The sequence below is a fragment of the Otolemur garnettii genome, unplaced genomic scaffold (genome assembly GCF_000181295.1).
Source record: "Otolemur garnettii isolate 467f Iridium unplaced genomic scaffold, OtoGar3 scaffold00047, whole genome shotgun sequence".
Classification (NCBI taxonomy): domain Eukaryota; kingdom Metazoa; phylum Chordata; class Mammalia; order Primates; family Galagidae; genus Otolemur; species Otolemur garnettii.
Window position 1 is genome coordinate 8,857,973 of NW_003852442.1, and position 16,633 is coordinate 8,874,605.

Consider the following 16,633-nt stretch of genomic DNA (forward strand, 5'->3'; position numbering starts at 1 on the left):
GGAGGGTGATGGGGATGGAGATGTGGAGGGTGATGGGTATAGAGATGTAGAGGGTGATGGGGATGGAGATGGGGATGGGGATGGAGATGTGGATGGTATATTTCTGGTGCACTTCCATGTGGCAAGAATGGTGTTTGCTCCTCCAGGGACTTCCCCAAAGAGCCTGAGAAAGCATTTAGTAAGTGTTGAGTGGAAACTTATAGAGAATAGCTAGTATGTTTGAGTGCACAGCAGTCAGAGCTATTTGCTTATTTTATTTTCATTTTTGAGACAGTCTTACTCTTTGTCCTTGGGTAAAGTGCCTAGCATTGTAGCTCACAGCAACTTCAAACTCCTAGGCAAGTTATCCTCTTGCCTCAGCCTCCACAGTAGCTGGGACTACTGGCATGCACCACCATGCCCAGCTAATTTTTCTATTTTAGTGGAGACAGGGTCTTGCTCTTGCGCAGGCTGGTCTCGAAGTCCTGAGCTCCAGTGATCCACCTGCCTTGGCCTCCTAGAGGGCTACGTTTACAGGAGTGAGCTGCTGCGCTGGGCCCCATTTGCTTATTTTAGAATTTTAAAAATTCTTCCCTAAGCATTTGGCTGAGCCTGATTTCCTATTTACTATGGTTCCTTCCCTAGCCAAAGAGAATAGTAGAAGTGATGATCAGCTTATGGTATTTGGGAAATTTTTCCCAAGATAGATGGGAGCCTTCCATCATTGAATTTATGTTAGGAAGAATTCAGGATTTGGAAACTCAGGACTCACTGATTCTCCCTGGAATGATCACCTGCTTTTCCCTTGCTTGCCTTAGCCTTTCAGCAATGGATTAGTGACGGTGATGGTTCCCCAGCTGCGGAGGGAAAACAGCCTCCTCCTGTGGAATGTCTTTGACTTGAACACCCCAGTTCACACCTTTGTGGGGCATGATGATGTGGTGCTGGAGTTCCAGTGGAGGAAACAGAAGGAAGGTGAGTGGGAGAGGAGGTCTCTGCCTGTTTTCCTTCTGAGCTCTGTAGGACGCAGCACCAGTCACTATTGCCATGGAGTCCAATAAGGAGAACACAGAAACAGGGCTGGGCTTTAGGAACCAGAGAGCCAGGGGCCACTACTGCTAATCAGAGGTGGGTGAAGAGACTATGTGTCTGTTGGTCTTCCTTCCAATTCCCTCTTTTTCTGGTTGTCAGCATAGTCACCCCCTTGGAAGAGATATGCTACTGTAAAGAGGTTCCCAGAGGTGTGTTGTTGGATCTGGGCTGACTGGCCTCAAAAGTTCAGGGCATTTGCCCCTTTCTGCTTGTTGATAAGGGTGACTCAAGTTTTTATTGGTGCTGTCCACCATATACCCCCAGTTTTCTTCCTAAGCATGTAGTGGCATTTTGCACCTCATCTGTGAAGAGAGGTTTAGCCAAATGACTTGCTTTGATCGTGATGCATGAACAGAGCTGCTGCGGTCTCTCTTGGGTTGAAGGGCAAGGAGTCGGTGTGTAGCTACATGTTCCCTTTGCTTCTGCCGTGGCAGCTGGCAAAGCTCCAAATGGAACTGCTCCCAGCAGATCCTGGCAACACATGAGGTAGAGACATAGAACAAGCCAGAAGTCTTTGCTTTAAGCACCATGCTTTGGGGGTTTGTTAGTGCAGCTTCACCTGGCCTCAGTTTCTCCGTTTCTCCACCACATCAACATGCAAGTTGAGATGCAGCCTCTCTTGTCTTGGGGTCTTATTGTCATGACCTGTAAATGTTTGAAGAATAGAAATTAATTTTCTCAGTGTTCCCATATTATAGAGGAGAAGCCGGGCAGGTGGCGGAGCAATCCCTAGTGGACCTGGGATTAGAGCAGTCATCTTCTATCCCAGCTCATTTGTGACCTTCATAAACCTCTTCCAGGATATTTACTAAAGGGACTCTTGATCATCCTCTTAACTTTCCTTATTTCTGAAATTGCTCTTGTTTTCAGCCTGAAGCTGCCTGGTCTTTTATTCCACCAATTGCATGCAAGGCTTTTGACCTTCAACTTAATCACCCGTAATTTGTCATAGGAAATAGATAGATAGTGTCTTTTCCTCAGAGTCTGACAGGGAGGGGTTGAAATTTAGTTTTGTGGCTCGGCGCCTGTGGCTCAAGTGGCTAAGGCGCCAGCCACATATACCTAAGGTGGTGGGTTCAAATCCAGCCCAGGCCCGCCAAACAACAATGACGGCTGCAACCAAAAAATAGTCGGGCATTGTGGCAGGTGCCTGTGGTCCCAGCTACTTGGAAGGCGGAGGCAGGAGACTCGCTTGAGCCCAGGAGTTGGAGGTTGCTGTGAGCTTTGATGCAACAGCACTCTACCCAGGGGGAGAGCTTGAGGCTCTGTCTCAAAAAAAGAAAAGAAATTTAGTTTTGTTTTGAAATAAAAAGTTTTTATTTTTTCTTTTTAATTTTTTTTTTTTTTTTTGAGACAGAGTCTCACTCTTTCAGCCTTGGTAGAGTGCTGTGGTGTCACAGCTCACAGCAACCTCAAACTCTTGGGCTTAAGCAATTCTCCTGCCTCAGCCTCTCAAGTAGCTGGGACTACAGGTATCTGCCACAACACCCAGCTATTTTTTTTTTTTTTTTTTGTAGTTTTTGGCCGGGGCTAGGCTTGAACCTGCCACCTCCAGTATATGGGGCCAGCACCCTACTCCTTTGAGCCACAAGTACCACCCAATACCTAGCTATTTTTAGAGACTAGGGCTCACTCTGGCTCAGGCTGTTCTCAAACTCTTGAGCTCAGGCAATCCATCTGCCTCAGCCTCCTAGAGTGCTAGGATTACAGGCGTGAGCCACTGTGCCTGGCTAAAAGTTTTTATTTTTTTATTTTTAAAATTTATTTATTTATTTATGTTTGGAGACAGTGACTCACTTGGTTACCCTTGGTAGCGTGCCGTGGCATCTTAGCTCACAGCAGCCTCAAACTCCTGGGCTCAAGTGATTCTCTCTCTTTTTTTTTTTTTGTTAGCAACAGAGTCTCACTTTGTTGTCCTCAGTAGAGTGCTGTAACATCACAGCTCACAGCAACCTCCAGCTCTTGGGCTTAGGCAATTCCCTTGCCTCAGTTTCCTGAGTAGCTGGGACTACAAGTGCCTGCCACAACGGCCTGGCAGTTTGGCTGGGGTTGGGTTTGAACCCACCACTCTCGGTATATGAGGCCTACTCACTAGCCACAGGTGCCACCCTCAAGTGATTCTCTTGCCTCAGCCTTTCAAGTAGCTGGGACTACAGGCACCCACCATAACGCCTGGCTACTTTTAGAGATGGTATCTCACTCTTGCTCAGACAGGTCTTAAACTTCTGAGCTCAAACAATCCCCCCACCTCGGCCTCCCACAGTGCTGGGATTACAGATATGAGCCACCACACCCAGGCTTGAAATAAAAAGTTTTTAGTAACCCATTGTGAATTATTTGTGTCATCTTTAAGCTGCTGGGGTGAATTGTGTAAATTGGAACTATCTAGCCAGTAGTGAAGTTTTGTGTACAAGTTAACACATATTTTTTAAAAGAATTCTTTTTTTTATTGTGAAACATAATCCTGTATCTGGAAAGTTGCATAGAATGTGTACAGTTTAACAAATAATTGTAAAGTTAAAATTTATGTTAACTGTCATGAAGGTCAAGAAAGAGAACATTGTCAGAATTCCAGAAGCCTCCTGGTCACAATCCCCTCCCTTTCCCTAAAGCATCACTATCCTAATGCTTACCATAGCAGTTTCTTGTTTTTGAGACAGAGCCTCAAGCTGTCCCCCTGGGTAGAGTGCTGTGCCATCACAGCTCACAGCAACCTCCAACTCCTGGCCTCAGCCTCCCAAGTAACTGGGACCGTAGGCGCCCGCCAAAGCACCTGGCTATTTTTTGGTTGCAGCCGTCGTTGTTTTGGTGGGCCCGGGCTGGATTCGAACCTGCCACCTCAGGTGTATGTGGCTGGCGCCTTAGCCACTTGAGCTACAGGCACCGAGCCACCATAGCAGTTTCTGTGTGTTTCATTTATGGTTTCACCATCTATTTATGAATTCCTAAAAATAGTTTAGTTTGCCTGCTTTTGAACCTTTTATAAATTTAATTAACCTTGCACGCATTTTTATTCAGCTGCTCCTTGATTTATAATGGGGTTACATCCAATAAGTCTATTAAAAGTTGAAAATATCTTTAAGTTGAAAGTGCATTTAATACGCTTAACCTTCTGAACATCATAGCTTAGCCTAGCTTACTTTAAACATGCTCAGAACACTTACATTAGCCTGCAGCTGGATAAAATTATCCAATACAAAGCCCATTTTATATTAAAGTATTGAATAGCTCATGTAATTTATTGAGTACTGTACATTCCATCAGTATTGTCATGGTTTTGCAATATTGTAAAGTCAAAATCAGTCCAGTCAGGGTTTTTTTTTATTTTTTTTTTATTTTATTTTTTTTTGAGACAGAGCCTCAAGCTGTCCCCTGGGTAGAGTGCCGTGGCATTACAGCTCACAGCAACCTCCAACTCCTGGGCTCAAGCGAGTCTCTTGCCTCCGCCTCCCAAGTAGCTGGGACCACAGGCACCCGCCACAACGCCCGGCTATTTTTTGGTTGCAGCCGTCATTGTTGTTTGGCGGGTCCGGGCTGGGGATTCGAACCCGCCACCTTAGGTGTATGTGGCTAGCGCCTTAGCCGCTTGAGCCACAGGCGCCGAGCCAGTCCAGTCAGTTTTTAATGACCACCTCATGCTTTGGTTTTGATTTTCACTGTGCTGAAGCATCTCTCAGAGAGGTAGAAAGATAATAAGGATATTGTAGCCAAGGGAGAATGATGCTTCATGAAGGAAAGTGTAGTTACTGGTTTCAGGTGTTGCTGAAGAATCAGAGTAAGAGAAAAGCTTTTATCAAACAAAAAGGTAAGCCATGTACATGTGTAACCATTAAGGTAGGAGCGCTAGCCCCGGTGTGTGGCTCATGCCTGTGATCCTAGCACTCTGAGAGGCCAAGGTAGGTGGATCATTTGAGCTGAGGAGTCCAAGACCGGCCTGAGCAAGAGCAAGACCATGTCTCTAAAAATAGAACAACTAGTCAGCTGTTCTGTCAGATGCCTGTAGTCCCAGCTACTTGGGAGGCTGAAGCAGGAGAATCACTTGAGCCTAAGAGTTGGAGGTTGCTGTGAGCTACGATGACACCACAGCACTCTACGGAGGGCGGCAGAGTGAGACTCTGTCTCCAAAAAAAAAAAAAACAGAGAGGAGTTCCAAAAGTGAATTGAGGATAGAAACCAGATGGTAAAGTAGCGTCAGCAGAAGCAGCAGGAACCAGTTTTGTGAATGAAGTTACCTTCAAAGGCAAGGATTAGAATAGAGCCTGCCTGCTGCCCTATGGAAAGACAGGGAGAAGATGCAAGCTCAGAAGTCTGGGAAACCAGGGCCCACGGGAAATGGGTGGGGATGGGTTGGGAGGGTGAGGATTGAGTTTAGGAAGGAACTGGGAGTTACTTTTCTCTCAAAATCAGGAGCATGAAAAGAGGCAGATGTGAGACCAGAAATTGTTGACATAGTCAACATAGGCTAGAAGATGGCGCCCACGGCAGGCAGTGGTTCAGAATAGCTGCTGTCTGGCTAGCCATGCCCAGGGAGGATGGAAAGCCAGCGAAGAGTAAGTGTCTGGTGAGCGTGAGAGCTGATGAGGAGGAGAACTAGCCCTTGTTTCCCTGCTCACTCACCCTGTTACCTTGGGCATACCATGTTCTTTGTTGCCTCAGTTTTCCATCCCCAAAATGAGGGAATTGGATGAAATTATTTCTAAATTCTTTTCTCTCGGAAGATATTTACAAAGAAGATTCTAGATACCGCATAATCACCCCAGAATGTCCTGATCTTCGGTAAAGCTCTTTCATAAAGTCCTGAACATTTTCAGAGTAACTTCCCTTGGACCAGACCTAATATGTGAAAATATGATTCCATCCGTTAAGAACCTTAAGGATTAATTATTCGTTTTACAAAAAGATACATCCCTTGAATGGTAAGATGCCATGATGCATTCGAAACAATTCATTTTACAAAAAAAGATATTCATCCTCAGCTCTTCAAGAGCATATAAAAGGCAGAACACTGGTAGAGGTGAAAGTTTGGTGTCACATTAAATCCCAACATTACTCTTTACCTGCTAATTTGCTAGTTATTATTTCACTTCATTTAAGTTTCTGCTCAAATGTAATTTCCTCGGGGAGTTCTATTTAAAAATAGCTCCATCATCAGTCTCTGTCCTCTCATCCTGTGTTATTTTTTACACCAATTATCACCACTGGGTGTTCCATGTTTGTCTGTTTCCACCATTAGAATGTGAGAGCTATAAAAATAGAGATTGTTATTCCTGCTATAGGCCCAGTGCCTAAAATAGTGTCTCCCATATAGGAGATGTTCAGTAGGTATTTGTTGGTTGGATGGATGGGTGAATCTCACTCATTACAACCTGTAGCAAAGTGGATATTGAATCCAGAGGAATTTCCAGGATTCTCATCTGGTGATTTCCAGGGTCCAAGGACTACCAGCTGGTTACGTGGTCCCGGGATCAGACCTTGAGAATGTGGCGGGTAGATTCCCAGATGCAGAGGGTATGTATTCAATGCTCTTGTGGAGGAAGAAATGTAAGATTCTGTCTTTGTGGAGGTTAGAGGTCACATGGGAGACATTTGGTGCGTACTTGCTGTTTGGCTGAGTGACTTGTGTATGCCACACTGAGGCTTTGAGATCTTTAAGAGCCAACTTCAGGATTCAGCACCTTCGGGCCAAAGAGCCTCTGCCTTTTTTCTCCTGTCCTTGTAGAAGATGGAATGGGTAGCATACTGGGCAAACGGCCTGTGGGATTCATTTCTTTTTCTTTTTTTTTTTTTTTGGTATTAACTTTATTCTATTTTCTGTATAACTTTAAGTACATAAAGGTTTATTTCCACAGGCCTCAGGAAATGGGTAGAAATCACAGGACTATCTCTCTTCCCACCAAAAAAACATTTCTTTTTCTTTTTCTAAATGAACTAAGAAGCCTACTCTTGCACTTTGCAAATATTGAGAGCCTGCAGCACCCGTCAGCAATACTACTTCTTTAAAGCTATTTTCTTATTTTTTTACCCCCCGTGAATGTCTTTTTCTTCTATGAAGCGTAGTAGCACCTGATGGGAACTGCTTTGGTGACCTTTGCTCTGCTCTGCCTCATCACGGGGCTCTGCCCTCTTTCGATGGCTAAATTTCTTGAGGGCAGGAAAACTGTCTCACTTGCACGGCATCTCCCACAGTGCTTGGCACCCGGCTTCACAAAGAATAGATAGAAATAGAAAATTGCAACACCGCTTGGTATGAAGTCTCTCTGGAGCATTTGGGTCCAGTATTAACACCTTATTACCTTTTCAATCTATTTTCTCCAAAAGAGACAATTTGTACCAAGTGCTTTGAGGTTATGATATTTTTGCTCTTCGGTTAGAATAACTCCATCAGGGCTTGAAATTTAAATTAATTTTTTCTGAGGCTTGCATAAACTCTGAACATGATGAAAAATTTTCAGGGCGAAATAATAGTCTATTATCCTGTGTATTTAGCCAGGGAGAACTGGTAATGGGCAAAATCTATTTTGATAGTGTCAGTTCTTGGCTGACACATCTCTATCCTTTGTCATTGTGATTTTTAAGTGAGAGCTCTTTTTTTTTTTTTTTTTTTGAGACGGAGCCTCAAGCTATCCCCCTGGGTAGAGTGCCATGGCATCACAGCTCACAGCAACCTCCAACTCCTGGGCTCAAGCGAGTCTCCTGCCTCAGCCTCCCAAGTAGCTGGGACTACAGGCGCCCGCCACAGCACCGGCCATTTTTTGGTTGCAGCCATCATTGTTGTTTGGCGGGCCCGGGCTGGGGATTCAAACCCGCCACCTTAGGTGTATGTGGCTGGCGCCTTAGCAGATTGAGCCACAGGCGCCGAGCCTAAGTGAGAGCTCTTTAACCAGACATGATAATCATTTCCACTGACTTCTCTAGACCTCCATCTCCTGTCCTTTGTTGCAGCTTTGTGCAAATGACATTCTAGATGGTGTCGATGAGTTCATTGAGAGCATTTCTCTTCTGCCGGAGCCAGAGAAGACCCTGCACACCCAAGACGCAGACCAGCAGCACAACTCAAGCCACGGGGAGGAAGAAGGTATATGTCAAACCGATGTCTCAGGGGGCATGCCACTCTGCATGTCTCAGAGTTGTGGCTGACACCCAAAACTGCTCTCTAACTCATTTTCAAAAATGGCTTCCAACATGGAGCTTCTCTCTCCGGCTAGCCTTAAAGGAAGATCCCCCTAGCTGTGTCCTGGAAGAGAGGAAATCAGATCAACTGGGCCTCCCTCAGACCCTGCAGCAGGAGTTCTCCCTGATCAATGTGCAAATCCGGAACGTCAATGTGGAGGTACTTAGTTTAATGAACTGTACACTCATGCTTCCTGATGGCAGCTTGTGGGAGAGGGAGGATTTTGGCCAGAAGATGGTTCTGCTACTCTAATGAGTAAGCCTCTCTGCTTGCTTCTTATTTTCTAGGTTTTGTAAAGAAATTGGTGTTTCACAAATGCAGATTGTAGCCCTATTGTTTTCTTCTAAAGTGGGCCAAAGGATAAGCCGATGCCCGGGTACCTCCCAGATGCCCCAACATCTCATTTCGCTGTGTACCAAGATACTTGGATCTGGGTAGGGGGTGGCTAGTGACTCGGCCGGGGGTGCTGGCGAAATTAATGGCAGAACTGACTTTGGAAGCAAAACCTCCTGCCTCCCCAGGGCTTTTGTTGCTGTGCTGTACTAGTTTCCTTTACAAGCTTGTCATGTCCTTGGTGATTGAAGTCGCAGTGAGAAGGTGACTGAAACCTCTTTGTTATCCTGGGAGATTTACTCTTTTCCTTTGGGGCAGGTATTGAAAGTTTTTGCTTCAGAGAACTGAGAATTTCTCCAGGAACGAGTTTTAAAGCTTGATCAGTTTTTCTTTTGCTCAGATTCGGTTAACAGTAGGCCAGGGATAGGTGCCACAGCATAATTATCTCAATGGGCCTTTAAAACAACATTGCAGTCATGGTTTTATCCTCACATTACAGAAAAGGAAACTGAGTCATAAGAGACTTGTCCAAGGTCAACAACTATTTGGCAGAATAAACAATATTTGAACCCGAGTCTCCAGATTTCCCACATGTGTGGCTCTTTGCATGTATTTCAGCCACTGTCCCTAGTTGGCAGCCCAAGAAATCAAAAGATATGGCTGAGTGTGGTGGCTTGCACCTGTAATCCTAGCACTCCTAGAGGCCAAGGCAGAATGATCACTGGAGCTCAGGAGTTCTAGACCAACCTCAGCAAAAGACCCCATCTTTACTAAAAATTGAAAACTATTAGCCAGGCATCATGGTGAGCACCTGTAATCCCAGGTCCTCAGGAGGCTGAGGCAGGAGGATCACTTAAGCCCAGGAGTTTGAGGCTGCTGTGAACTGGGCTGACACCACTGCACTCTAGCCTGGGCAACAGAGTCAAACTCTTTCTCAAAAAAAAAAAAACAAACAAAAACATATATATGTATGTGTATGTGTATTGATTTTGTCCCAGTGAAGAAGAGTATGGATGCTTAGTGATTATTTTATTTTATTTTGTTTTATTATTTTTGCACTGTTGCTCAGGCTGGAGTACAGTGGTATGGTCACAGCTCACTGTAATCTTGAATTCCTGGGCTTAAGTGATCCTCCTGGCCTTAGCTTCCAAAGTAGCTAGGACTATAGGCATGTGTCACCACACTGGCCAATTTTTTTGTACGGAGGCAGTGTCTTGCTATGTTGCCTAGGCCTCTCTCAAACTCCTGGCCTTAAGCAATCTTCCCATTTTGGTTCTCTCAAAGTTAGGATTTTGAGAGATTTTGAGCTTCTCTCACAGCTAGGATTACAGACATGAGCCAACATGCCTGGCCTCGATCTAGTTTAGAAGATCTTGATTCCTTTACTTAGGAGTTTTTTTGTTGTTGTTGTTTGTTTGTTTTTTTGAAGCAGAGTCTTACTCTGTTGTCTTGGGTAGAGTGCAATGGCATCATCATAGCTAACAGCAACCTCAAACTCTTGGGCTCAAGTGACACCCTGGCCTCAGCCTCTCAAGTAGCTAGGACAATGGGCACCTGCCACAATACCCGACTAGTTTTTTCTATTTTTAGTGGAGATGGGGTCTCACTATTGCTCAGGCCAGTACCATACAGCTTTAAGGGGAAGTTTTTTAAAGTCTGAATACTTTGAGCTTATTACATTAGTACAAAAATTTGAAAATCGGTTTTGAAAATGAATTGCCTTCCATGCTCACTGGTCTTTATAGACTCTTTTCCTTCGCCCAATTGCGAGGCACGTGGAGTGTTCAGTTGGCATATTTAAATCCATTTGCATCTAAAGACGGTTGCAGTCTGTCTCCAAAGCAGCTGTGGGTTTGTCTTTTGCAGATGGACGCAGCGGACAGGAGCTGCACAGTGTCCGTGCACTGTAGCGGCCATCGCGTCAAGATGCTGGTGAAGTTCCCCGCGCAGTACCCCAACAACGCCGCCCCTTCCTTCCAGTTTGTCAACCCTACAACCATTACGTCTACCATGAAAGCTAAGCTGCTAAAGGTGGGGATCTTGAGTTCCCAGACTCTCCTTGCTGTTGTAAGAGAAGAATGCTGTTCGTGTGTATCAGTGTGTACACTAAGGAGTACAGTTGAATGAAAGCGTTGATGGATCCGATTCGGAAGTCATCTGGTTTTCACACACTGCAGTGTTCACAGCGTAACCACTTTACTTGGCCATTCACTTTGAGTAGAAAGATGAGAGCGCTGGTTCTTAACTTTGGGGGGATCATGGATACTCTTTTTTTTTTTTTCTCATTTTTGCTTTATTTTATGCAATCAGGCATTTATTTATTTTTGCATGATTATGTTTTCACTTCACATTTTTCTTTTTTTTAAATTTCAGGTTAATGTGAAGGTATAAACAACCATTCAAATTCAATATTTGAATTTGTTAGGTAGACTCCCTCTTGTAGTTGTGTCTCACCCCCCAAAGGTGTCCCATGTACCCCTACATTGTGCTCCATAAGTTGGAGCACCCCAAAGCCCCCTTTCCCCCCCCCATTCTCCTCCCCCCAACTGAAATTGAAATGAGTTTTTCTCCATCATGGGCACTCTTTGAAATTCTAAGGAAAATTATGGACACTTTTTCAGAAAAATTTGCTTAAAATTTCAGATATAGGAATTAGATATAATGTACCCATAATCCCACTAAAGCTCTACATTCATCCCAGGTTAGCTACCCTGTAATACCATTTCATTCATCTTCACACAGTGGGCAAGGTGTCTACCAAAGCTAAAAGATATTTTATAAGCTCAGCGCCTGTGGCTCAAGTGGCTAAGGCACCAGCCACAAACACCTGAGCTGGCAGGTTCAAATCCAGCCCAGGCCCGCCAAACAACAATGACAGCTGCAACCAAAAAATAGCCGGGCGTTGTGGCGGGCGCCTGTGGTCCCAGCTACTTGGGAGGCAGAGGCAGGAGACTCGCTTGAACCCAGGAGTTGGAGGTTGCTGTGAGCTGTGATGCCACGGCACTCTACCCAGGGCGACAGCTTGAGGCTCTGTCTCAAAAAAAAAAAAAGATATTTTATAATCAGAAAAAAATAAGGGTAATATCATTTGAAAAACATGCCCATCCTGTAAAAAAAGCCAGTGTTATCCTAGAGATAGGCTGACTGGCTGCACTGGCAGAGTCCACATGGAGACACCATAGCCTGGCATCTGACGTGTAAACCTGAAGATTCAGAAACTTGGTATATCATCAAATCGTCAAGGCTAATCAAATGGAATTGCATAAAAAAGCCACCCGAGCCAGGCATGATATGCTTTTTCCAATTTAACCAGTATCCTAAGTGAAGGAACTTAAGTGTCCTGATAAACCCAGAGCACCCAGAATGTTCACTTTTTTGCTCAGTGGCAAAAAAAGAAAAAAAAAGTGGATCATACACACTTAAATGTTCCATTTTGGTGGGTTATGACTTGTACGTAGAAGTTTTTCAAATGGTTAAGGATCTCTGAGGTGGTAATTACTCAAACTTTGTTTTATTGGACTTGTTAAACTTCAGATCTGAACATTTCATTGCTTCCTTTGGACATCCAAAGAAGTGGATCCTCTATTAGTATAAAGGATAGGATTAGGAAGCATCTTTTTTAAATTTTATTTTATTTCATTGGCTTGGCGATTTATTTAATCCAATATATTATTATGTCAATATATAATCAATATAAAATTATTGAGGCATTTTATACTTTCTTTGGACTAAGTCTTTGACATTCACTGTGACTTTTATAGCACCTGTCAACTTGGCCTAGCAACATTTAAGGTTCTCAGGGACCCCATGTGGATAGTGACAGCACAGGTTCACTTTATATGCCTGTCTTCAGTGTATATGTCAGTTCATGTCTATAGCATGTGCCTTAAAAAGTTAGGATTTATACTTTTAAATCTGTAGTCTCCAACCCCCAGGCTGCAGACCACTACCAGTCAGTGGCCTGTAAGGAACTGGGCTATACAGCAGGATGTGAGTGGCAGGGGAGCAAGCAAGGCTTCATCTGTATTTACAGCCACTCCCCACTGTTCACATCACTGCCTAAGCGCCTCCTCCTGTCAGATAAGCAGCAGCACCGAGTGCTCGAACCCTCCTGTAAACTGCACACGCAAGGGACCTGGATTCTGCACCCCTTGTGAGAATCTAATGCCTGATGATCCCAAGTGGGGATGTAAAGCACTCGAATCATCCTGAAACCAGTTCCTGGAGGCACGAAGGTTGGAGATTGCTGTTTTAAAAGACAAAAAAGATACATTATTATTGTCATCAAAGAAAAATCTGTTCCCCACGATTTGTCACTGAGAACAATTTTCAGTGCAGTGGGTGTTACTTTCAAGGTGCTAAGATTTCTCAAGGATTGAGTGGGGTCAGGGCAGAGGAAAGCCAGTCAGGAGAAATGTGTTTCTCTTCTTGACCCTGTTTTGGGCCTTTTCTAGATTCTCAAGGACACCTCCCTGCAAAAGGTGAAACGCAACCAGAGCTGCCTGGAGCCCTGCCTGCGCCAGCTCGTCTCCTGCCTCGAGTCCTTTGTGGTGGGAAGCTTGAAATTGCACCAACTTATGCTCTGGAGTTTTGTTTCACTTCTTTCTCCCTAAAATCGGGGGCTCCCTGCTTTGGTAATATCGGGTTCTTATTTTATAATTCAGCCCGCAGACAGGTTGTGGGTTTTAGTCTCTTGATTTTTCAATTTCAGAACCAGGAAGACAGCGCCTCCAGCAACCCGTTTGCGCTCCCAAACTCCGTCACACCCCCCTTGCCAACGTTTGCGCGGGTGACCCCTGCCTATGGGTCCTACCAGGATGCCAATATCCCCTTCCCCAGGACCTCTGGGGCCAGGTTCTGCGGAGCAGGTTGGCCTCTTTGTGGTTCTCTGATTCTGGACTTTGAGAGAGAGCAGCTAAGGATGTTGTATGTTTTGTATAAGCATCTTCAGCAGAAAGCTTTTCTTTTTTTTTACTTTGTGACTACTCAGAAAGACTTCTGTGGTAGCCTTCCAGGGTCTGATCCTGCACTGGTGTCTGTGGCCTTATCCTGAGAATGCTCGCCAGAATTGTAGCCTTACTTGTTTTCATGTGGATGAGCTGGGCTTTGAGTCCTCACTCAGAGCCCTGACTCCTGGTGGGAAAATGTCCCCCAGCAGGGAAGCAGAGAGTGGCTAGGAAGACTTTACCCCGTCCACATGCATCCTCTCTCCTGGATCCTGGAGAAGGACCTTTGTTCCCATTCAGATCACTGCAGCCATGAGCCTCTGCAACTTATGAAAATGTGTCTCACCCTCAGGTATTTTGAGACAGAAAAGGGATTGGCCGATCCTGCCTGAGGATGTCCCACGTCCAGACCGTGGACGCTCATGTGCACATGTGATGTCTCCTCCTCAGGTTATCTGGTGTATTTCACAAGGCCCATGACGATGCATCGGGCAGTGTCTCCGACAGAGCCTACCCCAAGGTGAGCCTGGGAGACACAGAGGCCATGTGCACTCATGGGGCCAGTGAGGGCAAAACCCTGGAAGGACCCCTGCCTTTGTCTTGTGATAATTAGCTTTAGTTCTTCAGCAAACTCTCATGATTAAGATTTACTCAAAGTTTGAGGTGCTACTAACACCTCTAGTTTACTGGATACAGGATAATCAGCACAGTTGTGAATGAATAGCTGAGCTGACCAGGCAGGGAGAGGCCTGGAGGGAGTGTGTGAGCAGACACTGCTGCTCGCTAGGGAGGCTCCAGTCTCTGCAGTAACCCAGGCAGATGAGACCTTGGCCCCACGAGAACTGGGGTTAAGCACCAGGGACGCCTGTGTTACACCAGATTCCTTACTGAAAAGGTTGGACTGGAAAACAATCCCCTCCTTTCAAGAAGGGAAACAACGGATATCTGTATCTGGACTGGGATGAGAGGGGAAAATGTTCTAATCTATTAAAACACTTTTCAACTAATAGCTCAAGTTTGCTGAAGTAGAAATTCCAATACACAAATCTAAAACAGACGGCTAGACTGGCAAGACTCAGGTCAGGATATAGAGCACTGTCCTCAGTCCTGAAAGGTTCTCGTTTCTTTTTCCAGACCCTCCTTGCGCAAAGGAAGTCATTGTCTTGACTTCTGTTACCAGGGGTTAGTTTGCCTGTTCTTGAACTTCACTGAAATGGAATCATGCAGCATGTACTGTTTTACGTCTGGCTTCCTTTGCTCAACTTACTGTTTCTGAACTTGATCCACATTGCTGCATGTATCAGTAGTTCTGTGGTGTGAATCTGCCAGTTTGTTTATTCATTCTCCTGTTAATGGATGTTTGGATTGTTCCCAATGTGGGGCTATGATGAGCAAACCTAGATATCCAAGTCTTTTTATGGATGTGTGTTAATTTCTCTACCCGTGGGGTAGAACTGCTTAGTAGTAGGATAGCTATGTTTGACTTTAGGAGAAACTGCCAATATGTTTGTGCACAGCGGTTGTGTCATTTACCCTCTGACCAAGTAGGTTGCAGTGCTCTGGTAATCTTGAGACAGAAAAAGGATTGGCCAATCCTGCCCGAGGATGTCCCATGGGACACATTTTCATAAGTTGCAGAGGCTCATAATCTTCATAAACCTGTCAAAAACTGGTATGGCCAATCTTTTCAACTTTAGCCATGATGGTGATGAAAGAGAGAGCAAACCGCCGTGTTTTGATAACCCAATCTCGGAGGTGACATGCTATTGCTTCTGCCATATTGGAGTGGTTACAGGGACTAACAGAAAAGAATTAGAAGCAAGGACTTAAACAGACACCTGTACACCAAGGCTCACGGCACCACGATTCACAGCAGCCAAAACACAAAAACAACCCAAGTGTTCGTCAACAAATAAGTGGATAAACAAAATACAGCAAACTCGTACAATGGAATATGATTCAGACATACCTGAGGATGAAGTCCCGGTCACCACATGGATAAACCCGGAAAACATTTTTATAAGTGAAAATCTACAAGTTTGGAGCATGAAATTCACGAATTCATCCTAGAGAAAGGATTCATTGCTGAAGATCATTCTGCAATGATGATCTGTAGCAATTTCATTGCTGAAATTCATTGCTAATATCACAATGGTGCCCAGACGGCCAAGGGGAGTCCTTCAAAGGGGACTGCAGTGACACTCAGCAATGAGGTATGCGGTACTTTTGGGGGGATGAGTTTGCAAACTTAATTGACCTCATAGACACAAAAAAGCAAATATATGATTCCATTAGGTATAGGAATTACCTAGAATGGGCAAAGTCATACAGACAGAAAGTAGAAGGGAGATTACTGAAGGTTGGGTGGAGGAATGGGGAGTTTTAATTTAAGGGTGCAGAGTTCTGCTTGGGAAGATAAAAAGTTCTGGAAATAGGTAGTGGTGATAGTTGGCTAGGTATTGTGAATGCACTTAGTGCCACTGAATTGTACGCTTACATATGGTAAAAATAGGAAAGAATAGTTAAAATGGTAAATTTTTATGTTATGTGTATTTTACCATAATAAAAGAGCACCTGGTCTCAGAGGGGGCAGGGGGATGCACTGACTTGGTAAGGCCCATGTAATAGAAACACTCTTTTTGCTAAACAGTGGTTAGCAAAAGGAATGCTAACTCCTTTTCCCAGGACACCTGTGCTCTCTTGGCCTGTGAGGAATGCTTGTATTTGGTCCGTTGGGGAATAAACTTGGAAAGATTAAATGATTTTTCAAAATCATTACCAAGGCTCTGTTGTTGCCACCTAAGAAAATCCAGCATGCAAACCAGGCACAGGGGCTCATGCCTGTAATCCTAGCACTCTGGGGGGTTGAGGAGGTTGAGCAAGAGTGCCGGAGCAAGAGTGAGACCCTGTCTCTATGAAAAAAAAATAGAAAAACTAGCTGGGGCTCAGCGCCTGTGGCTCAAGTGGCTAAGGCGCCAGCCATATACACCTAAGGTGGCGGGTTCAAATCCAGCCCGGGCCCGCCAAACAACAATGACGGCTGCAACCAAAAAAAAATAGCCAGGCGTTGTGGTGGGCGCCTGTGGTCCCAGCTACTTGGGAGGCTGAGGCA

General features: G+C 44.8%; 1 protein-coding gene across 5 annotated transcripts in view; it reads left to right on the plus strand.

Annotated features, from left to right (window-relative positions):
* Positions 1–16,633, plus strand: part of WDR59 (WD repeat domain 59) — a 95,617-nt gene that overhangs the window by 50,531 nt on the left and 28,453 nt on the right. For 3 of the 5 annotated variants that reach the window (XM_023514076.1, XM_023514074.1, XM_023514075.1), the window contains exons 10-17: positions 798–954; positions 6,500–6,579; positions 7,987–8,146; positions 8,277–8,401; positions 10,442–10,606; positions 13,030–13,125; positions 13,287–13,443; positions 13,972–14,041. In XM_023514076.1, coding sequence (XP_023369844.1) covers positions 798–954; positions 6,500–6,579; positions 7,987–8,146; positions 8,277–8,401; positions 10,442–10,606; positions 13,030–13,125; positions 13,287–13,443; positions 13,972–14,041 — 1,010 coding nt within the window. The remainder of the gene's footprint in view (positions 1–797; positions 955–6,499; positions 6,580–7,986; positions 8,147–8,276; positions 8,402–10,441; positions 10,607–13,029; positions 13,126–13,286; positions 13,444–13,971; positions 14,042–16,633) is intronic. The other 2 variants (XM_012806160.2, XM_003791329.3) reach the window with 1 other exon arrangement.